The sequence below is a fragment of the Onychomys torridus genome, chromosome 11, assembly GCF_903995425.1.
Source record: "Onychomys torridus chromosome 11, mOncTor1.1, whole genome shotgun sequence".
Classification (NCBI taxonomy): Eukaryota; Metazoa; Chordata; class Mammalia; order Rodentia; family Cricetidae; genus Onychomys; species Onychomys torridus.
Window position 1 is genome coordinate 20,801,274 of NC_050453.1, and position 25,230 is coordinate 20,826,503.

General features: G+C 38.9%; 1 protein-coding gene across 1 annotated transcript in view; it reads right to left on the reverse strand.

Moving 5' to 3' along the window:
• The window catches only part of Fmn2 (formin 2), a 351,969-nt gene that overhangs the window by 261,111 nt on the left and 65,628 nt on the right, over window positions 1-25,230 (reverse strand). The window contains exon 4 of the mRNA XM_036202265.1: window positions 11,330-11,385. Within this exon, the coding sequence (XP_036058158.1) occupies window positions 11,330-11,385 (56 nt within the window). The remainder of the gene's footprint in view (window positions 1-11,329; window positions 11,386-25,230) is intronic.

Here is a 25,230-nt window from a genome sequence, read left to right on the forward strand (position 1 = left end):
GATGGAATGTTTTTACAAGGAACTTTTTTTTCATACAGATAAGTTTACAGACAAAGAGAAAGGAAGAAAAGTTGGGATGAGAGACTTTCCTACTTTTTACATTATTTCTACTTCAGAGGAAAAAAAGCACAAAAAAACAAAATCAAAACAAACAAACAAACAAACAAACAAACAAATTTCCCAGAATTTGCATTCCCTTTCATTTGATCTTTAACTCACTCCATGAAATATTGGAAGTTACAATCCCCTTTTCTTCCAGAAAGCAGAGTAAATATGCCCATCTCAAACCTTAACTGACTACCGTCTAACCTAAGAAAGACGTATATAAGATTTTCAGATCTCAACTTAGCTAAGAGTCATCAAGGAATCTTATCTGGCCTTCCTTATCCAGGACAATCAGTCAAGGGCTGGCTGGCTCCTGTTGAGTACTCCCAACATCCATGACAACAGTTCCTGTTGTGTTCTCAAGGAAGGCTGTGTTGCTTGTCAACTGTAACAGTTGATTTCTCTATGGGTTATCTTTTTTTTTATGTTAAATATAGGTCATTATCAAGAAAAAGGGCTGGCTATCTTCTGGCCTTGTAAGCAAACGTTCTATGCTCAAGACCCACATGAAATGAAGATCTGCAGGGCCCACCCACTGACAAAGCCACAACCTAATCTCTAAGAGACTGCCAGGCACTCTGTGGTCCACAAAAAAGCCCTCAAGTTTGGAGCCTGTTCCCCTGTGTCCAGTGCCTGGAACTTAAGGGTACAACTACAGGATGTATCTGATTCTCAAGGGACTTGACATTGGAGAAATGCACTTCGTTATCTTAGACTTCTTCACAAAAATGCTCTCAGCATTTCCAGAATTGTGCAATAGTTTATCCAGTGCTCATGGTGATAGCTATACAAAATTACATCACTCTTTAAAAGGAAGAGCAAAGTATAGTTGTGGCAGTTTTAGAAAGAATCTATGCAATAGCTATGTATATCCTTGTAGACACATTAAGATGTGGTGATATATTGTGTGCCCTAACAACCTTGCCTGAGGATCAGAGGACAGAGCCAGCCACTAGATTAGACATAAAGGTCAGACAGTGGTAGCACACACCTTTAATCCCAGCACTTGAGATCTCATGTCTTTGCTTGGGAAGCACACAGGCCTTTAACCCCAGGAAGTAATACGGCAGGGCAGAGAAAGGTATATAAGGTGTGCGGAAACAGGAACTCACTGTCTTTAGGCTGAGGATTTCGCAGAGGGAAGAACTAGTACTGGCTGTTCTGTTTCTCTGACCTTCACACAAGTTTATTAGGGTACACAGTATTAAGATAAACCTGATTTGAACCATATAAAAAGCAATGCATTATATATTACCAATTTTGAGATTATCTTTATTTAGAAATATTGTTTCAAATGCCTAGATCTTCAAGAGCAGGAGAAGCTGCCCTCCTATTTGGTTAAACAATTCTATGCAATCACATAGCCAAAATTTTTCTTCTCCTGTATAATCTTAAACGTGGGTGGTGATGGCTAGTTCTTATAAATTGTTTGACCACTTGAATATCACAAAATACAAAGTGCCATTGAAAGAATAAAATGTTCATCAAAAACATGTTCCCCAAGTGCAAGATTATCCGATTCCCAGAAAAGAACCCATTACAGTAACATTAAGGTTACAACTGTCAAAGAAGAAGCCAAGATACACTCAAGCAAGCTCTTGCTGAAAAGATAATGGGCTCATCTTTAAAACTTTATTGTTATGAAAGCAGGGTGCTTTCAGAGCCTAGAATATAAAAACTGCTCACTGGTAAGTTAATACTAAATTGATTTTGTAAACATTGACAGAGACATGTAATTCATTGTCTACCTCACTCAGATTTGCAAGTTCTGTTGATTTTAGGTCACTTTACTGAGGACACTACACACATCTACACAAGAGAAGGCTTACTATTCATTGAAAATATAAATTCTATTTCTCATATTTTGAATTCTAAAATACCCTATGGTTTTGAAACAAGCCCATGGCATTCCAGATCTAAAATAACCTATGTATGCTAGACAGGATCCCATAGAAAGTAAATCCAGACTTTAAACAGGTGTAATTACTTATAATTTTTTTTTTAATTTCAAATTTTAGGGGAAATTTCAAGAAAGGGGGAAAATGCTCGGGCATATGAGACATTGTAAATAACTTATCTAGGGTTATCTCAAGTGGAATTTATTACAGAAAACAAGAGATTCAGAGTTCAAACAGCATCTATGGGGGGAGGGGAGGATGCTTATGGAAGCCAGAGCAGAGGTTGGATGTCTTCCTCTATTATTCTCTGTATTACTCACTTGAGACAAGATCTCTCAATGAACCTGGAGCTCACCATTTTTTCAGCTAGACTGGTGGCCTTCAAGCCCCTGCAATCAACCTTTCTCTGCCCACTCCCACCCCCATAGTACTGGGGTTATGAGTACATACAGCCAGCCACACACAGCTTTTTAAATGGGTGATGAGTTTCAAAAATCCTCAATCTATGTAGGAGTGTTCCTCCACTGAGGCATCTCCCTGGCCTTTATAGTAAAATGAATAATGCTTTGTTGAATGTTATCATGTGCTTAGCCCAAAGTGAATCTGGTAAAGTCTCTGGTCCATAAATAAGACATGTGATCTGCACTGCGGGGGAGATAAGTTAGAAATGATAACTGGCTTACTGGCCATATTGCATTTAGCATAATGGATCATCAGTAGATTGATGTAAAAATACAGGAATCATTGGGAAGGAACCCTGGTAGAAGCAATAATATATTTGGGAAAGAGCCAAGAGAACAAGAAGTCAACAAAAGAAAGGTATCTGCTACTTTCACTGTGCTGCCTTTGGAGTTTCCATCCTGCTATGGAGTCAATGTTCTGGCAGGCTGCTGGACCATGCATGCTCTTGAGAGTACGCGGCTACTTCACTCAGACAGTCCCAGGAAGAAAAGCCCTATAATTAGGGTTCCTTTCCTTTCATGATCTATACATGGAAAGTACCATCTCCTAAGCTCTTACTTCCCTTGCACTAACACCCAGCTACTGTCAAATGCCATAAAAATAAAGCTTAGGGGAAATCAGATACAATGGATAAGATTATCAGTTCCTGGTGCAGTGTTCCTCAGGCCATGCCATGCTAAGGGAACTGCTACCCCAGCGCTGCTCATGTCCTCATGGTGAACACTGTGGCCTTAAACCTGCCTGTGACAAGTTCTCAAGACTCCTACTCATGTCTTTCTTCAAAAAATCCTCTCATCTCTTGGCTACTACGATTTCAAATTCCACCTTCTCTAGTCCCGTCTCTGTTTGTTTGTTTTCTTTTTTTGTTTTTTGTTTTTTTCATCTTTTGTTTCATTTTGTTTATTGTTTGTTCACTTGTTTTCCCTTCGGTAGGGGTCAGAGTAGGGATTTTATCTTTGGGCAACTTAGTTGGTTGCATATACTCAAATCGTTTTTCTAAATCCCCAGTCTCTCCTCTCCAGTGATGACTTCTAGTTTTTCCTTTTCATGGCTGTTTCAGTTCCGTCTTGTGACAGCTTAGCTCTTATTTTGATCACCCAGCCTTTGTCCTTAAATCTAAACTGTATCTTATCCTCCAACAAAATAGCATGTCCTAAGAGTTTTGAACTCTTAATGGCTGAGCCATTGTTAATGGCTGAGCCACTGTTTCTTACAATGAATGCTCCTAAGAATCTCAAGGGGCTTGTTAAACCATGGCCTCCTGTCCCCATACCCAGGGTTAGCAATTCCATCAGGTCGCATTTCTAATTAGTTCCCCATTGATGCTAACTTTGCTGAGACTAATTTGCACCCAGCACAGTTACCACCCCCAACACCCGGGTCATTGACTATCATTTCTGTTGCATTATATAAAGTCTTATCTGAGACTCTCAGCAACTTGGAACTGCACTCTTGATTGGTTCTACTGTTCCTCTTCAGATCAATTCCAGGTTCCTTTGCCAGGCACTTTGTTTCCTTGTTGGAAACATTTGGCCTCTGCTTACTGAGAACATGTTAATTTCTCACAAGGCTCATAAGGTCTTTAATGACCTGTATGATGAAGGTAGCCCATGTCACAGTTCAGATATGAATCTCCCTCACCCTGAAAGGGTCATGTGGGGAATGTGTGGTCTCTAAATCATAGGGCTATTGAAGAGTGATTGGGTTATGAGGGTGCCAACTTCGTCAAAGTCTTAATTGATTAATGAGCTCCTAGCTTTAGGAAGCTGAGTTTGGTTGGAGGAAGTAGGTCACTGTGTGTTTCTGAAGGCAGTCTCCCATTCCTCAGCTAGTCTGTTTGGTAGGCTTTATCTCCTGTCCCCTGTGAGTGGAGCCACTTTGCTCCACTGAACATTGTTCCTCTGTGATGTTCTGTCTCACCAAGCCTGGGCCTAGAAGCAAAACAGACAAAGACGGTGGCCTACAGCCTGAAACCACAAGCCACCACAAGCCTGCCCTCCTGTAAACTGTGACAAACACTCCACTCCCCATCGGGCCTACTGCAGAGCGGTACCCTGAGGATTAAATACAATACAATCAACCTATGTTCTTCAAACTTGTCATAAGCAAAGTCCCTGCAAACCCTCAATTAATCAATGCTGAGCCACAGCTCTTCAGGAAAATACAGGGTTGCATTCCAGCAAGCCTCAGGTCACATTTTGTCACATGATCCACATGTAATCTTTTTTTCCTTTTTGAGCATGTGTCCCTGTTGAAAGCTGTCTTATTTAAGACCTATTGTTGATTCACTAACACTGAACTGATGGCTCATGAACCTCTAGCTCCTGCTGGAACAAAGCCCAACATGTAGTCTTTCCACTAGGTCCACCAAGGCCTTCTGACCCTTAGAAGCACTGACAACATTTTAACACTAGGTGTCAATCCATTTCAAACAGTGGAATTACAGAGGAAATACCACAAAAATGTGAAAGGCAGGGCACTTAATAGACCATGCAAAACACGCTTGTTTACAGACACCCCTTTGTTCAAACTTACCTAGGAAAACACACAGTTCAGAGAGCAGACTTTTTAGCTACACTGTGCAAGGTTGTAAATGACCAGAAATGTACCACAGAAACATCAGCGCCACATTCAGTTTTAACCAGTAGGTGAGTTTGCAAATATACAGTCTATGAATAATGAGGAGTGGTGTAGCTCAATGGTGCAGCATTTGCTATCATGTACAAAAGATCCCGAGTTCCATCCTCAATATTGACAGAAAATAAAAACACAATAGAGTATTGCTCTGACGCAATAACAACTAACAATCTGAATGTTGACTATGTGCCTTAAGCTCTTCAAATCATCTTCCACAAACTAATATACTTAAAACCCTCAAAGCCCCTCAGATAGGAGATTCATATGCCCATTTTACAGGTAAGGAAACTAAGGCACTGAATAAAATACTTCTCTCTGAAGAGAGTAACAGATGCTATAATCACTTCAATAGCTAACATTTCATTAGCAGTTCAACTTAAGGTCTGTTATGGTTACAGTTTATACCCACACAAGTCATGAAAAGGAAATGTTACCCCCAAAGTAATTGAAACAAAATACCTCAAGAAATGGCCTTTGGAGGTGAGTTTTTTGGGGGTTAGCTAGGACTTGGTGATGTCACTAGGGTGCAGTGCGATACTGACTTTGTGAAAAGAAGAGAAATCTAGGCTAGGAGTTTTGGTCTCTCACCATGTGTTGCTGCTCCCTACTATCATATAAGGAGGAGGCCCTTGAGACATGCCAGCCAGTGCTACCCTCTAGGACATCCTAGCCTCCATCCATGTGAACTAAATAAACCTCCAACGTTTCCACATTACACAACCCCTGGCCTTCAGTTGTCTGAAGCAACGGGAGACAAACTAAAACAAGGTCTAACAAAGATCCTCTCTTGACCAAACTGTAACCAGTTTCCTCTGTGGCTTCAACCTTGTTTTTAAAACACTTGAGCAAACATCAATATTTCTCAAGGTCACATCCTTAGAATGACCATATGCTCTCGCTTAATGTGATTGTGTGAGAAAACACAAGATTGCCAGTGCCTTTTATCTGTTTCAGTGGCAGCTAAAGATAAGGCCGCCGTCTCTTGAACTCTGAGATGGCACAGAATCTCAGCTTCTGTCATTGCCAGCTCACGGACACAAGTGACCCTAGCTGTTATGAGGAACTTACGCTCGGTGAAGAACCATTGTCCTGTTCACTGTCTGACTCTCCCGAGCCTTTTCTCATTCCCTTTTAAACATTCATCTCTGTTCAGTCCAAAGCTGACCAGTCCACGGCAGAACTTCGCCCCACTGCAGCAGTGACCATGGATTAGAATCTGTCCCTAGCATTATAGTCAGTGCCCACTTCTCTTCACTCTGACTGTTCTCCACCTAATGCTAGAAAACCAGGGTTTGTGCTCAGGAAATCTGCTCCACAGCCCATAATCCTCTGCAAGTGAATTTTCTACAAGTGCCTGAGGCATACCCTCTGTTCTTTCTCATCCATATGGCCATCATCTATTTATTCATTCATCAAACATTTCTCTGGGTTCTCTCGATCTGCCAGGCTCTGTGCTAGATACAGGAGAGACAAAAGAAAGGATGAATAGTATTATCCTTAAGGGTCTCGATCCCTGTGCTTAAATCCAATGATTCTAGACAGAGCATGGGCACAGTAGTTATAAAGACTCCAAAAGGGCTCTGGAGAATGAGGCTTTTCACACACTGTCTAAGAGGAAGTCAGATGGAATCATGTCCATTTTATAAAAGGGCATATGAAAACGGACAAGAGAGATGCAAGGGCAGATATGATGGATAATGGAGTCTTCACGAAATGATGCTTTCCCCCTAGACCAAGCTGAACCTGTAGGGAAGACAGTGAGAGAAGGCCAAGGTAGCAACAGCTGGAAGGGGACCCTGTATGTCAAACTCACAGGCCTGAGACCTTTTAGAGACACAACGAGCAGTCCTTGAATAAGTCGAAGCAGATATCAGGGGTAAACAAATTTGTGTTTTCAGAAAGATAACTCTGGGGCAACGTACAGGAAGAGATTAGAAGGGGTCAAAACTGGAAGTAAGGAGATCCGTGAGGACACTGTGGCTGTAATCCAGATAACAATGGGCTCTGGGCTCAATCACTGTCCAGTCCATGCAGAGGACCAAATTTCCATAGGAGGAGAGAGTCAAGCCAATAGGACATTGCCACCCGAATGCCAAGTTCTCTCCCTCTATCTTCTTTTCCCACATGGAATGCTCTTCTTCCCATACTCATGTAAATTAAGTTGATGAAGAAATCACCTTCCTCGGAAACTATTCTTCATTACAGACTCTCTACAACTTTTTTATTTCTCTAATTACTCCAGTATTCTACAACATACATTAAATATCTTGGCAGTTACACTGTATCTTGTAAGTTGATTTATAGATATATGGAAAAGATACAGCTCTGTAACTAAACTGACTGCTTCTTTGTTTTTGTTTCTTTAAGTTTTTAAGTTTCTTTAAAATGTATATTATTTTTATTTTTGAAATTGCAATCCAACCACCGCTTTATTAAACCAGCATAATTTCTAACTACATTCTAAATATTTGTCCTTATAGACCCACAGATAAGTATAGGTCTCACCCCTCATTCAAGAAACATCTCCTCACAACAGATGGAAATCATTACAGAAAACCACAGCCAATCAAATGCAGAGAGCAAGTGACTTAGCAGTGCCCGGCACCAACTGAAATGCCTATAACACGACTCCTGCCACTAAGCCTCGAGGGCCACAGCAGAAGAGGGGCCAGAAAGGTTTTGAGAGCCAGAGAATCAGGAAGTTTGGGTGAGAAATCATCTTCTAGAAATATCAGAGAACACACACCCACACGGTCTCATCATCAATATGGCCGCCTAAACAAGACCTGATCTAGGACGACACCAATAAATGTGCTAACATGAAAGGGCCCTGCGGGCTTAGGTCTTCACATCTTCCCTATCTCCTGTAAGCATCCTAGAACACAGCAGGTCAGAAGATGTATGATCATGGGAAAGTATCCTTTCATAAGCAAGGGAGTCTCCTCAGTTAATCCAATCAGATTCACTTTATCTGAATGGTGTGCCCTTTCTCCCCTTGGCAAGGTTGTATGGCTTGAATGGATTGTACACCATCTAAAACTCAATACAACAAGCTGTTAGTTTCATTGTATCTCTAAGCCCTCGCCACTCTGGAGTAAAATAAAAATACTGTGTGGCATTCATCTCTTTTCCACTATGTTAAACACACACTCTTGCTGCTTCCCAGAGGTTGACTGTTTTTCATTTTTAAAACCAATACAAGAGTTGGGCCTGGTGGCATACACCTTTAATCCCAGCACTGTGGGAAAAGGAGCAGTGGCAAGTGGGTCACTATGGGTTTAAAGTCACCCTGATCTACAGAGTGAGTTCTGGGCTAGACAGAGGTACACAGTGAGACCCTGTCTTGAAGCAATGACAAAAACCTGAAACGAGACTCTCTCCTCCTTTTTTCGATGTTAAAATGCCTACACTATTCTCTGATCTCCTTTGAGTTCCCAAAAAACAAAAACGTTCTTTCCAGAAAAGTTCTGTCATCCCTGGGGCATAGCATGGTAAACACCCTCATCAAGTGTTACCAGGTTTGTGCCTATATCTCCTCCACTGAGTATCTGTGCTTCTCTGCCATCCTGACCACCTTGCACCTCCTGAGACCCACTGCCTAAACACTGTTGAAGTGTTGATTGAGCCACTAAAATGACCATAAACTGAGTTAGGCCTGAAGGATTTTCCATTTACACTGAAGCTTAGATACCGCAGGGTATGTGTGTGAAAGGTTAAAAGTTCCATTTTAATTTTATGACACAATTCTTCAGACAACACACTCTTCTGAGCATATTAGGAACTTAAAATAATCAGCAAGTACCTGGCACATCTGAGAGGCTGAGGCAGGAAAATGACTGGTGCATCGAAGTTTTAAAGTGAACCATGGCAAAGAAATGTTTTGGAAAAGTCATCTAGATCTGAAGAATATAATTTTGTCTTTAGAATGACCTCCTGGATTCTGTAAGACTCTCCACAGAAGCACTGAAAAAGTTACTATGTTCATCTCTTTGCTCATGAGTGTCCACTGTGTTTTCTTTCAGCACCTGACAATCTGGACGCACAGCAGACAGCATGCAAATCCTGGTACTGCGAAGACGCTTCAGGGGTCATGTATGCGCTTGTTTCCAGGGATGTTGGACACTTAGAATTGCTAATTACGGGGCCGAATAACACTCAAAATTCGTTCAACAAATTCCGAAAAGTTTCAGTGGAGAGAACAGGTGCCTGAAGACACGTGTGAGGAAAGCATTGGAGGTCTGGCTAAGCAGTCCTGAACATCTCCTATTCCAACCACAGAATAATACAGGCAGCGCTGGATGGGCCAGCAAACTGCTTCTGATCATCATCCACACACAACACACCGGCCTGGAGCATTCCTTGTCCAGCAGCAGTGGTAATTTACAGAGGTGCAGAGCTGCCCTCTAGTGACCAAGATGCAAACTGCAAAGGGTTTAATTGGCAGAAACTGTAAAATCTGCCCACCCAAGCAATTAAACACTAAAATTAATACAATTTTAACACATTGAAGTTAGAGTAAAACTTCAAAAGAAAGAGACAAAAGTAAAATAATAGGCTGATATATCTCTACTATATATCTGGAGATCTGACTCTTACAAAAGATCTATGCTCCAATTTTAGCTTCTTGCTATGGCTTTTGTAGTTTTAGCAGAGTTGTTTTTAGCTCCTCCAAACATTGCTTTTTCAGTAGAAGGGGAAACATAGTAGCTATTTGTTAAAGTACCACTGTAAGGACTACATAGGTCAATAAATACATACATAAGAACTGAACCCAGTTCTCTGCAAGGAGCAGCAAATGCTCTTAACCCCCGAACCACCAATCTAGCTTGAATGTAATAGATTTTTGCTGTTGTTTGTTTGTTTACCATTGCTGGTTTTACTATTCCATTTTCACAATTTTAGCTTTCTTTCTATGATTAGGGTAAACTAATCATTGCAGCTAATTAAATAACCACAAGCTGACACCACCAGGCATATCTAGTGCGCCTACGGTAGTACAGGTCTCTTCTTTGATACAAACAGCAGAAAGCTGGGAATGTCCCTAACAGCACCTTGATTCTGAACAGTAAAAGCTCATCTAGCTGGTGTGTTGTAGTGAACCCTGGGACTGTCCAAATTTAAGCAAACCTCAGAGCCTGACCTCGCTTCCAAGATGAGCACTTTAATGTAAGTTTATAAACAATAAACTTATTTTTAAAAGAGAACTCACTCTTCACTTTGAAGAGTTCTCAAATGTCAGCAACTCTCAAGTTCAGAGGGGAGAACACATAATCTACATATGCCACTATAACCAGAAACCAACATAGGTTTGGAGTTCAATTGAGGGCCCTCTCACCTTCCATAGACCAGAAGCAATCTCCTTCCTATTTGCGTACAATATAGACTAGCTTATGCAGTATGAAATCATTGTCAAAAGCATAGTTGGGAATAATTATAAATCAGCTCAACAGCTCTTTGCATATCCAGAAGAGCAACTGCTAGCCACAGTAGGTATTCTAGGAAATGTTTCTTTTCTGGACATTTTAAATTATTTATTTCTGTGTGTATATGCATGGTTTCAAATGTGTCAGAGCATGTTTGTGTGTGCATATGGGGGCCATAATTCAATATCCAATATCTTCCTTGATCATTTTCCACCTTTGCAGGGTCTCTCAATGAAGTTAGAACTCACCAATTTGACTATGCCAGTGAGTTTCTAGGCTCTACCTGTCTCTGCCTCCCCAGCATGGGGATTATAGGCATGGGTAGTAATAGATAAAGATGTCTAAAAAGATACCATCAAATGTCTCATCCTCTAAATCAATTGAGTCTTAGGGGCTCAATAACACAGTCATTGCCAGCCTTGCACAAAGGCCTTGTTCCTATCCACAGCACGGTGAAAAGGTGTCTTACTAGATAGTAGAAAGGCCATGCCAAAATTGTTCAGCACAGACATTTCCTGAGGTGGCCTGGAGTTTCTGCTGGGGCGGCAAATGCTGGGGACAGCTCTCTGGTTGGATGTAGAATGTTAGAGATCTCTAAAGCTTATACTTGGCCCTACTTGAAGGATGGATGGAATTACAAAATATAAAAGAAAAGCATTTCATTTTGCCTGACAGGATTCCCCTGGGAGCTAATACTTGGGCAACCCAGCCATCTGTCCAGATAGGAATGTCAATCACAGACCTATCACTGTTTAAGGTAAATAATGGAAATGGGAATTTGCCATCCTAATGAGGTTTTCTTACCTGCTGGACACCGTTTGAACATTTTTTCGGGCTTTCCAAAATAGAGGATTGAGGTTCTGGATTGAAAAGGAAGCAGACAGTCAATACCTTAAAGAATAAAATTTCCCATTTCCTCAGTTAAAAGCTAAAACTTCCACTAGATGTATATTTTCACAGTAAGTACCAAAAATATCTACTCTTTTTTCCAATTCTATTAGCTCATAGAGAGAATATGACTGCTTTTCAGTATAACAAACACATGATGACACACACTTGTCACAAACAGGAGTAGCCCTATGCTCTGCATACCAGCCTGAATTATTTTTCCCAGTTTTTTATTTTCCCCAAAAGTCCCTGCTTAAGAATGTCAATGGCATTATTCACTCAGTGAAAGTTTATACATGATGAGACCACCTCAGTCTTGAAGTAAGGGATTTATTATTTATTTATTATTATTATGTATACAGTGTTCTGTCTGCACATATCCCTGCAGGCCAGAAGAGGGCACAAGATCTCATTACAGATGGTTGTGAGCCACCATGTGGTCACTGGGAATTGAACTCAGGACCTCTGGAAGAGCAGTCAGTGCTCTTAACCTCTGAGCCATCTCTCTACAGGCCCAAAAGATGGCCAAGCGGTCTAAGGCGCTGCGTTCAGAAGCAAGGGATTTTAAAGGTCTTTAAATTGACAAATTCAGTTCTGCTTTCAGTGAGGGATGACAAATTCTGCCACCAAGAGGCATAAGTAAGGAAGGGTTCTGAAGGGATTTTCTACCTTCAGACTTTCTTGTCATTTGAGATTCTACAAGATGACAAATTCATCATACTGGAAACACATTAGGATAAATAGAGATTGTTGTTGTTGTTGTTAAAGCTAGAGGGCAGTATCCTCTATGTGAATATTTAAGAATATGAAAATAAATATCTCTTCCATCCTCTGCATTATAGAGATGAGCAGCCCATTCACTGGCAAGATGAATGCAGGAGTTTCAGTCTTTTGTCTGTTAGGAGCAGGGGTATGTACAGGCACTGCAAATAAGGTCGAGTACTCACTGTCCGTAAGTGTCATGACTGATGCGCACAACAGTGCTGCAGACATACATTGTGTCGTTAGTGTTTACAGAGTGAACTACACTGTGAAGCTGCATTGAAAGCTTTCTTTGTACTCAGATGAACACCATAGCCTCAACACAGGCTTACCGGCCTTGTGTCATCTGCCTAGGCTTCCTGACCTGTGCGACCATTCCCACTTCCCCACTAGCTGACTATGCTCCTACCTCACGGCCATCTTCTAACATGAAACATGCACCTTTCCCATAACACTCTTCTTTCCTTATACCCACAATCTCACCATTCCTTGGTTCCTTGGTCCCTTCTCTGCGAATTTTGCTCAGGCCTATAGGCAGACTTATCTTTTCCGCCTGCCAGTTCCCAAATAACTGACACAAAGATGTAATATTAATTATAAATGCTGGGTCGATAGCTCAGGATTATTACTAACTAGCTCTTGCAACTTAAATCAACCCATATCTAATCATTTACCTTCTGCCACATGGCATTACCTCTGTTTCACCTTGCACTTCTATGTACTCTACTGTAACTACACCTTCATACCTCCCTAAGACTCCCTGGTCCCCAGCCCTTATCTGCTCCAAAGGATTGGTCATCATACCCTACACAGTTCATCTCTTTGCCAGTTTTCTATTACTCTATGTTATTTTTGGAGTCAAGAAGGTTCCCTGAATACTTGTGTCTTCAAGGTTTTGACTTCAGGTTGGTGGTGATATTGGGGGTCAGAACTTTAGTAGATGAGGCATCATTGGTCACTTTGATCATCTCTTAAAGGATATAACAGGATCCTATACATCACCTTTCTCTAGTTCCCAGTTGTTAAAAAGGGAATTGCTCTGACTCACCATATGAAGCAGACATGTAATGGTCTGCTTTACCACAGATGCAAAATCATGGGACCAACTTACCACAAATAGAAACCTCTGAAGTCATGAGCCACAATAATATTTTTCGTTCTTTTTTTTTTTAAGATTTATTTATTTATTATGTATACAGTGTTCTGTCTGCATGTATACCTGCAGGCCAGAATTGAGCGCCAGATCTCATTACAGATGATTGTGAGCCATCATGTGGTTGCTGGGAATTGAACTCAGGACCTCTGGAAGAACAGCCAGTGCTCTTAACCTCTGAACCATCTCTCCAGCCCTGTTTTCATTCTTTAACTCGATTTTAACGTGCACTTTTTATAACAATGAAAAACTAGGTAACACACTCCACTCTAACATACAGTCTCTGGAAGCAGGTACCTTTGTCAAACGTTCTCCTGTTGTACAAATAGAGCAGTGCTTGCTAACAGTAAGTGCTCAAAACAGTTGCAGAGTGAATATGAGAAGGAAAACAAGTGAAACACTGTATCAAGCCAAGACATAGTGCTAAGTTGGGCAACCTTGTTAGGGAGGAGAAACAAACTCTTAAAAGGTAGCATATATCTGCCTTCTATCTACTTATTTCCTGAACCTCAGCTAAGATTGTATCTTTAAAAACAAAAAACTCAGAGAATAACATGCAATAGTCACTTGCCATCAGATGTCAGAGTATGCTAGAATATAAACAAGAGGCTTTAAAATGCAACCATTGTCCCAGACAACACTGCTTCATCAGGCTAATCAAAAAGAGCATATTCTGCTTACATGGAGCTTGGCACCGGTGTCATCTCCATTTGGACAGAGATCGATTGTTTGAAAGCTAATCAACAGTTAATACAGAAAACACCAAATCTGCTTCCATCTCTTCTGCTTCCTCCCAAACAGAGACCCACAGACAAGCCCTGGCTGAAGAAGAGATGGAGGAAAGTACCTTTTCTTCTTCTTTCCACTTATATAGTACAGTAATAGTAAACGGCTCTCCTGCTTACAATCTAGGGTTTGTTTTTTATATTAGACATACGGATTCCTAACTTTTTTTTCTCTTCTGCAGTTCTTAAACTGCTAAACTGTCCACAAAAGCCAGTTTCTAAGGCCCAGGTGGGCAATGTTGACAAGTGTGTTCACCAAAATAATATAATCATAAAACTGTTTATTAGGGTAATTATCAGTCGGATATTGTGAACCCTACACTCAGATTCTCAGCTTCCCTCCATCTTATTCAGCAGGTAAAACTTGACTGGGTTCATTCTCCCTTTATCTCCATCCTTTTTATTGATCTTTTGCTGAATCCCTGTGTTAAAACAGCAAAGAAAAATCCACATCTCAAAATACCCTGCAAAGTCACAAGCTAGGGTGCAGGAATCTAGAGGCTCAGATGAAAAGTAAAAATGGACTAACACCACCAAGAACGAAAGCGAAAATAAATTGAGAACTAAGATCAAAAGTAGTAGAGATACAGAGAAGAAGGAAAAGACTAAAATAGAAGACAGAAAAAGATTCTGGAAGGAAAAAGCAAAAAGAATTACAAATAACGAAAGTGCTGTGCGGTGGGTAAGAAATGATACCATTCAGGAAGCAATGGTTGGCTTGTGAGTGACAGTTCAAGACCCACTCGCTGAGCAGGTGGATTTGAGAAGGCAGCTTCGTTCAATCCTGTACTGAGCTTCATGGATACACTCGACTGTCCCTTATATAAAGTGACACACCTTTTTCTAACTTTTCCCTCAATCTAGGACCCCGAGTCCTTTTTCAGAATCGTTTTCAACCAGCTCTGAGACTGGAAATGTCTCTATCAGATGTCAGAATAGTTGAAGAGTCAACACAACGAGTACACTTTGAGGGTACATTGAACACTGTCACCTCCATTGTCCCTCTGAAAAACAAACATAAACTAGACCATTTTGGTGTAAAGAATACCTTAAAGCAGAGAGAGAGAAATAATATCCTCAACAAATCTTTTGATGTTCTGTATTTCTTAAATAACCTCATGAAATTCTCAGCAGAATCTAAAGTTCTGGGTTCCTACAAGTGTAATTTGATGTGGCCTGTTGTTTGTTCATGTTTTGGAGATGGGGCTTCATGATATAACACAGGCTAGCTAACCTCAACGTCATAATCCAGCCGCTTCCACTTCCCAAGTGTGGGAGCACAGGTGGAAACCACTATACCTGACTATTGAAAAGAGGAGGTAATAAGATCAGCAGCATATGTCTCTCTACTAAAAATGGAAAGAAAATTAAATCACCAGCCCAAAAATATAAAATACATCAAGTAGATATTCTTAAGAAGTTTATACTGTAAGTAAGATGCACAAAGTTAAAATTCCCTGGATTACATCTTCCTTACTGAAATACATCAACTTGGTTAAAATCTAGTTCATTTAAGAGACAGCTAGATTATTGAATAGAATTTAAATTGCATGCATTATGATTGGAGACTCATACATGGTAGATGCTTTTAATTCTAATACAGTATGTCTCTGACAGGTAAAACTGGAAGGAGGGCATAACATGTTCTAGTAAGCTCATCCATATGCTCTTGTTTGATTCTTTGATAGTAGAATCGTCCCATCACTGCCAATAGAGGACATTCACACTCAGGACCAGCTGGCTAAAGGGAAAATACATGACATACCAATACTCAGAAGCACAATCCATCCTTCTATCCTTGGATTGTGTGACAAGCCCAGGGAGACAGAGCACACCTCATCTTTGGTACTCCTTCATTAGCTTATTGGCTAAACAGTGTCAAAACATTTGGATACAACAGAAATGAGTCAGTGACACCACATTGTGGTACACCATACAACATCTCTCGAGATTTGTTTTTGTTTTTATTTATGCGTGCACACATATATCTGGTTGTGTGAATGCTCCATATGTGGGGGTGTCCATGGGGGGGCAGAGAAGGGTGTTAGGACCCCTGGACCTTGTGTTTACAGGTTGTTGTCAGCCGTCGGATACTAAACTCAGAAAGAGCAGCTAGTATTCTTGACCACTTAGCTGTCTCTCCAGACCTTCGAAATCCTTCTTCATGGGGACCATAAGAAACATCGTATCTGGATATCGAAGGCTAGAAAGTATGTACTTCCCTAAGCAACTGTTGCTTTCAATCTCATTACAACTGAAGATGACGCACAAGTGTTCATGCTCCCCTTTCCACTTTGAAATTAAGGAATAAATTTCCAACTACCTTAAAATATTGCAGATGCAGTGAGCTTAGAAATTTATGGGATTCCAGTGTGTGCCATATATGTGATGCTTACTAGGTTGTGTCAGCTATTAGGTGCTGTTTAGCAGTTCTTGTCTAGCAATAAGCATGGTAGTGTAATGTGGAACAGAAGAAAGTATGGCATAGAAGGACTTGTGTGGGTCAGGGCCATCTGTAGCAGTAAATGGCTTTGGACCTGGATTTTTTTTAATGTTTATAATATTGCTTATAATAAAACTTCTATTTCTCTGTAGTCCCCCCTAAAAAAAATTGCAGATTCTTCTGAGATACACTGCAGCAAGCTAACCGAATCCAGATTCACTTTATTACTTCATACTAAATTCCTTTCATTTGATCCATCTCCCTTTGTGATCCTTCTGTGCATCTTAGATATTCATAAGCTGTTAAAATGTTTTCTTGAACAAATACGATTCATTCATCCAGAAAACAAACACTGTTGGAAGATTTCCCCAGGAAGTTTCTATTAGATTTCTTACTCGGTACATGAACGCAGTCATTCAAAAACACGCGCGCGCACACACACACACACACACACACACACACTCACGTACACACACATACACAGACATTCACATATACACATACATAGACATTCACAAACTCATACTCATACACAGACACACTCACACACACAGACACACTCATGTTCATACACACAGACACACATATACACACATCCTCACACACACACACACACTGACAACCATTCACACACAGGCACACATTCACACATACAGACACACATACAGACATACACACACTCACATGCATACACACACACACACACACACACACACACACACACACACACACACGCACATCACTGCTTTACTCTCCTGCCCTACTGGACAATTCCTACTGAGATCCCCTCACCATAGTTCCCCTTCTGCACTCACTAAACATGTATGTGCACAAGTGTGCATGCACATGCACGCACACACATACACATTCTGCATAAAAAAATGTTTTATTTGCTTTCCCCTCTGCATTAACCAGTATTGCCCCCGATCAACAGATTCACATTTAAAAAACCTTCCCACCTACTTGCATGTCCCCTACTGCATGTATATTTATTATACACATTAAATGTAGATTTTACACACGAGTGGAAACACGTAATATTGAGTCTTGTTATGCTTAACATGATCTCTACTTCCTTCCTTTCACTATGAAGGACATAATTACTTTAATTTATTACCACAACAGTGTACTATGATCCCCCACACAGCCTGACAACTTTTTATTAATTCTTGTTGTCATAGTTAGAGGTTCTGAATGAAATGAAACTGAATATTAACATAGTTTTCCTGTATACCGCTGATGGGTGATGTTGTTCTCTATGCTGTGAATATATGTTGCTCCGATTGGTTGATAAATAAAGCTGTTTGGCCAGTGGTGAGGCAGAATAAGGTTAGGCGGGACATTCTAACTAGAGAGAGGAAGGAGACAGACAGAGCAGAGGAGACACTGCCAGCCACCACCATAACAAGCAAGATGTAAAAGTACTGGTAAGCCACAAGCCATGTAGCAAAGTATAGATTTATAGAAATAGGTTAATTTAAGATATAAGAACTTGGCCAGGCGGGGGTGGTGCACGCCTTTAATCCCAGCACTCAGGAGGCAGAGGCAGGCAGATCTCTGTGAGTTCAAGGCCAGCCTGGTCTACAGAGTGAGTTCCAGGAAAGGTGCAAAGCTACATGGAGAAACCCTGTCTTGAAAAAACCAAAAAAAAAAAAAGATATGAGAACTAGATAACAAGAAGCCTGCCGAGGCCAAAGTTTAAAAATTAGCCTGTGTGTGTTTATTTTGGTCCAAGTGGGACCAGAGTGTGAGAGAGATTTGTCCTGACTGTGGGCCAGGCAGGACACAGGAAAACTTTCAGCCACAAACTATATATACACTATAGCTGAAGCTTTTTTCATATATCTAATCACCATTTATATTTTCTATTTTAGATTTTAGCAGGGTTTTGTTTGTTTGTTTATTTGTTTTTTGTTTTGGGGTTTTTGGGGGGTTGTTTGTTTCTGAGACAGGGTTTCTGTGTAGCTTTGCGCCTTTCCTGGAACTCACTCTGTAGCCTAGGTGGGCCTCAAACTCAGAGATCCACCTGGCTCTGCTTCCCAAGTGCTGGGTTTAAAGGCATGCGCCACCACTGCCTGGCTATATTTTCTATTTTAAATTCTTTTCAGTTCATTTGTCCATTTATTGACTGAATGATGTTTTTCATTTTTGTTTAGTTTTTTGGTTCTACTATAGATATTACTCCTTATCAGGTGTAGAAAAAGTAAAGGTTTTTTTTGTTGTTTTTGTTTTGGTTTTTTTTTTAATTATAAGACTGTCATCTCATTGTGCTGAAACTTTTCTTGGCTGTACAAATTGTAATGTCAAGCAATCCTTCATTCTAATATGCTCTGAGGTATTGGAAAGTTTTCTCCAAAACCTTTACTTTCCTGAGCCTATATGAAGTGTACAATGGTTTCATAATTCCAGGTCTCATGCTAATGTCCTTGGTCTATTTAGAATGGATGTTTATGCAGGGTTAAGACTGGGATCTTGTTTCATTAGTCTACACATAAATATCTAATTTTTACAAGCACTGTTATTGACAAAGCTATGTTTTCTCTTCGTCGTTTTTTAACACTTCTGTCAAAACTTTGTGTTGCTTTGGCTAACTGGTTTAATTTCTAGGGTTTCCACTCTATTTTACTGTCCTGTTGCCTTTATTTCTACTTTACAATACTCGTGTGCAAGTAATGTAACATCATGGCTTTGTAACTATGGTTACAATCCTTGAAATCGAGTATTCTTAAGAATTGTGCTTTTGGCTTAGGATGACTTTCGGTGTTCTGCAGTTTTTGTATTTCCATGTGGATTTCAGGACACTTTTTCCTATGAAGAATGTTACTGGGCTTTGCATACAATCTGTAGACTTATTTTGGTTATATGATTATCCTCACAATATTAGTTCTGCCAAAACATGAGCATAGGCAGCCTTTCCATCTTGTAGTGTCTTCATGTTTTTTTAACCTAATATTCTAAAGTTTATAATACAGAAATTTTTTACCTTCTTGACTTTTCTTTGAAGCTATTTCAAATGGGATTGTTTTCTTGAATATTTCTTCCATTAGTCTGTTAAAATTGAATTTTCTATGTTGATTTTGTATCTTCCTATTTTGATGAAAATATTGATCAATCCATGAATTCTCTGTTGGACTCTTTGGGGTATTTTATGTAAACAATTACATCTTCTGCTAATAGGGATAATTTTACTTCTCCCATTCCGGTTTGTATCCTTTGTATCTCTTTTATTTCCTTGTCTTTATTAATCTGGATAATATTTCATATATCTGATAAAAGTGGAGACAGCATATTTAATTCTTGGAAATGCTCTTAGATTTTCAACATTTCTTAAAATATTGGCTACAGGTCGGTCAAATATTGGCTACAGTTCAGTCAAATATAGTCTAATGCCAGGGTATGACCTTCTGTTTCTACTTACTTTGGTATTGTTATCATGAAAGGAAGTTGATTTTTGCATCTATTCAGGTGCTCATGTAATTTCTATCCTTGAGTCTCTTTACATGGTATATAATTTGATTTGCATATGTCGAACCATCCTTGTTTTCTGGGAATGAAACCAACTTAATTTGTGTATGTTTTTAATGTGCTATTGAATTCAATGAGCCACATTTTGAGGAACTTTATTGCTGTATATATTAGACATATTGGTCTAGTATTTTCTGGTTTTATGCATCCTTACCTAGCTTGGATTATAATAGTGGTCTTATACAATGAGTTTAGTAGCATCCATTTTTTATTATTATAGATAACTTAAGAAGCTCTTGTTATTTTTTTAATAGTCTAAAAGAATTCATCAGTGAACTTATTCTATCCAGGAAAATTTTCTTTCCCTTATTTATTGGTTAAGAGCCCAGTTATTATAACTTTATCTCACTGTTCATTATAGTTCTGTTTAAATTTTTTACATTATTGTGACTTAATCTTAATAGACTATATGTGTATAGGGTGTTATTCATTTATTGTAGTTTTTTCTTAGTTTCTTAAGTATGCTTTTTCAAATATGCTCTAGGATCTTCTGAATGTTATTGGTATCTTTAGTACTGCCCCCTTTTCTATATTTAACTTTATTGATTTGTATCTTTCTCTCTTTTATTGGGTTCATTTAGCTAAAAGTTTGAATTCTTTTTTTTTAAACAATCAACTTGTTTCATTGATTCTTTGTATTGTTGTTTTAATCTTTATTTCAGTGACTTTTAGTCTGAACATTATTTCTAACTGTTCATTTAGGATTTAATTTGTTCTTTATTTTCTAAGACCTCAAGGTTTGTCATTAACTTATTTATTTGTATTATCCATGATGTTTAAATGTTCCCTTTGCCTTGCTTTTTCCCATGGTAAGCTGGGTTCTTTTTATTTTATTCTTGTTATTATTTTCTTTCTTTTTTAATTCTAGGACTTTTTAAAATTTCTTGACTTCTTCAAAGATCCACTGATCATTCAGGAGTATATTTCTCCATTTTCGTGACCAGTGTTCAAAATTTCTCTTACAGCTGACTTCCAGTTTTATATAATAGTCTGATAGCATGCAATAAATTATTTCAATTATTTTTTATTTGTTAAGATTTATTTGTATACTAAAGTATGATAGACTCTAGTATAAAATTTCATGAGATTCTGAGAATAATTTGTACTCTTCAGCTGCCAGACAAATTCTTTAGATGCCTATTCAGTCCATCTGGTTTATGATGTTGTAATTTATCTCTTTGCTGGTAGTTTGTCTAAGTCACTCTATTGATGGCACTGGGGTGTTCAAGTAAAACACTATTATTGCATCTGGCCTATTTGACCCTTTGGTGATTCTTTTATCAAATCCAGTGTGCCAAAACTAGCAATTTATAGTTGTTCCCTTTTCTAATGTGTGGTTACCTTTCTTCTCCTGTGACTTATTATGGCTTCAAGTCTGCTTCCTCTGCCATGAGCACAGCTACTCATGTTTCTTTTCAGCTTACACATGTTTTGGAGATGAATCCCCAGCCTGTTAACTTCCAGTTTCTTGTGTTTTGGCAAGTGAAGTTTATTTCTGTCAACAACAACAAAAATAGTGGGAGGTCGGCTTTTGTCCAATCAGCTTTCTGTGTCTTTTAACTGGAGAATGAAGACCGTTTTCACTTATTATTGAGCAGGTGTGCTGACTCTCCTCATTGTGCTGGTGGTTTTACTGTTTTATTTTAATTTGTTTGTTCTTTTCTCTCTTAGTTCCTCACATTAGAGGTTTGATGTCTAACTAAGTTGGATAACTATGATTCTTTCCTATTTCTCTCTTGATCATCTGCTTGTCTTTTACAATTTATGACTTTCTGTGCTCTTACAATTGAGACCGTCTCCATCCTCTCCATGAAGGATTCCTTTATGCACCTTCTGCAGTGCTGGATCCGTGGTCACAAATTATATTAACTTTTACATATCTGACAAGGTTTCTATTTTTCCATTGATTTTTAAAACATAACTTGTGGGTTATAACAAAATTGGTTGACAATTATTTACTTCCAGGGCTTGAACTATAGCGCTGAATTCTGTCCTGACTTTTCGTTGCTCTAGTGAATATGTCTTCATGATTTGGACATTTGGTCACACAGCTTCTAATGGTAATCTCTTTGTCCTCTGATCACGGTTCTTACCTAGGAATATGTTGTAGTGAGGTTCTTTTTCAGTCATGTCTATTTGGGGTTCTGAATTCTTTCTTGTGCTTGGATGTCCATTTCTTTTCCCTACATTTGGGGAGTTTCGCCTACAATGTCACTGAGTGTATTTTTCATGTCTGCTGGTTTTAATCTCATCTCCTGCTGCTTCATGACTTTTTAAGTTTTGTGTCTTCAACATTTCCTAGAGTTTCTGAAAGTCACTATGATCCCTATTCCTCTTTATTCTTTGTGGATGATGGAATGTTGCATTTCATTGACCTTGCCTTGACTCTTAGATTCTTTCTTCTGACAAACCTAGTCTTTGTGATACATTCATTCCACGATGATCTTTGTTTATTGAAATTTTCACTTCCTATATTTGTTTTTTGTTTGTTTTCTTTGTTGTTGTTATTGTTTTTACTTCAATGTCCTTACTGAATGTCTAAGTCATATTCTTAACCTTCTCTTCTACATTACAAGCATCCTTATCCAGGCCCTAGGTTAATTTCTCACTGGATTCATATGCTTATTTTCAACCCTTTTAAGTTTGTTTGGTTTTATCCCTTTTAAGTTTGCTGATTTTTTTTTAATAAGGAGACCTTTGAATTATGTGTTTGGAATTTCAACCATTTCGTATCTTTAGACTCAGTAACTGAGGAGTTATAATCTTCTGGAAATATGTTGCCTTGATTATTTTTTATGCTTCTTGGGTTTCTGTATTGGTATAGCTAGCTCTTCCCACTTTATTTATCAAACTTGTCAACAGCCTCCCCTTCAGGGCTTACTTCCCCAGTGCCATTGAGCTATGAAAAAGCAAACTTCTTTAAAAGCTACACCAACAAACCAAACAGGATCTTTAAATACATTTTAAAATGATGAAAGTTAACCACCACAGCACCAATGACAACAGAATGGAAAATTATCAAAAAGAAAAATATTCAAATAAGCTATGAAGGAAAAATAAAAGTAACACAAAAGGAAAATGAAGTGGGACATGAGAAAGGAAAGACAAGATGTGGGAAGGTTTTCCTTCTTACAATGCTTCTATCTACTGAGAGTAGTTGATCATACCATGCCCTCAGTTCTTTTTCCAGAATTTTCCAGTCATGCTGTCTTCTGCACACTTCACATTATCACTTTATACACCATGGTCCTATCCTCAGAGTCAATACCAAAAGCCCAAGAAGAAGAAAGAAAGAAAAAGAATAGTAGGAGTCTGGCCTTTCACTGGTGAGGGGAAGTATCAGGCTTCAGCTTGGCCTCAGCACTAAAAATTCATATATATAAGTGCTAGTGTTTCAGCAAATGTATGAAGGCTGGAAGAATCTTGTTCCTAAAAGTGACTATGGGAAAATTAAAACATGAGGAAATCAGAAGAGGCAGAAGCACATATCTGAATTAGCGGGACATGTGAACTAACAGTCACTTCTTAAGAGACAGAAGGAAAAAAAAAAACATCAAAAATGTTTTGAAAAAAAAATTTAAAAAAATAGTTGGACCTGAATGATTGTCTTCTTCAAAAAGTAAACAAGCTTCGAAGTGGCCACATGTTGCACTTAGAAGTTTAAAGCATGATGTCACCACACAATAGTATGTAACTGTCAGTTGGGTGTATGTAAATAGTTTGCCACTAATGATAATCATATTATTAAAACTCACAGTGATATAAAACATTTGTCTATAAGGGTTTTCTGTGATAGTGGCATCTAATTCTTACACTTGACTGACAAGAGAGGAGGTGGTATGATTCCTTGGAAATGAGAATGTTCCTTGTGCTTTTCCAAATGAATGCAACAGAGGGTGAGTGGAAAAGCAACATTAGTATGCTTTAGACCAAGGAGTGCTCTGTGTTCACTGGGGTAAAGAACAGATCAATTAGAGAGAAACAGGCTGGTGGTTTAAATGACTTTCTACTTACCTCGATCATCTTCTTCATGAATGCACATTTTAAAAAGAGAAAGGTTATTGTATTAAAAATTACTTGCTCAGGCACTTTGCAAGATACGTTAATCTATAAAGAAAAAAGCCAAGTCATCATCTCCCTCTTCTGATTCCATCGCCGTTTTCATCAAACTAAAATTCAGGTGACCACTTTTAATTCATTCTCAGCCAAGTGCTCCTCCAGTAACCAAAAGGTTTATAATTCTTTTAAAGTATCCCCAAGTATTACAGAATAATGTTATCCAGTTGGCTAGGAATGCTGAAAAATATAGGAGCATTAAAATATTATACCAACCAATGATGCAAATTCAGGAAAGGAGAGAAACCATTGTTCCAAGGGCTCTCAATGAAATTGTTTAAAACTATCATATCTGTACCAGTAAATTTCAGCCAATAGCATATTAGCCTAAAGACAACCTTACATATAATGGGATCAAAATCTTTACTTTTGAGTCCTTCCTTTTTGAAAACCAACAATATCTATATTCGCATGTTGGATTTTCAGGCACTAGTGTTTCAAAAGTCTCTCTTCTCTGAAGATTTTGATGTGTGGAAATCTACCTGGACCCTTGATCGACCACTGTCTATGAGTATTGTAGTAAACAGAATCTTATTTACATGAAAGAATTTTTCTATGATCTATATTTCTATATTCAGCCACTTGCGTTTATTTTTTATTCTTTTGGATTATATGCCAACTAGTGACTATTAAGCAGTTTCTCAAAAAACACAAGGCATTTAAAAAAGGGAAATGTGGAGTACTATGTAGACTCCCATTTGGTGCATTCCTTGAAAGAATACATGATGAAATACATTTGCCAAGAAACTGAGATTAAAAACAAGAGGGTAGGAACTCTGTGCAAAAATGTGGACAGAAGCCTCGCAAACCATTAACAGAGTCATGGTTGATTTTAACGGGAAGTCATGAAGAAGATAATAACATGAAATCACTTTAATGATAATTATAACAATAAGGCCAAACACACTGATGCTTCCCATGAACCCATGCACTCCTCTAATTCATGCTACCCGGGGGATGCTATTCTCATTAACATTTCAGAGATGAGAAAATGCGTGCAGCAGTTTGGAAATTTGCCTAACCTCACAAAGCT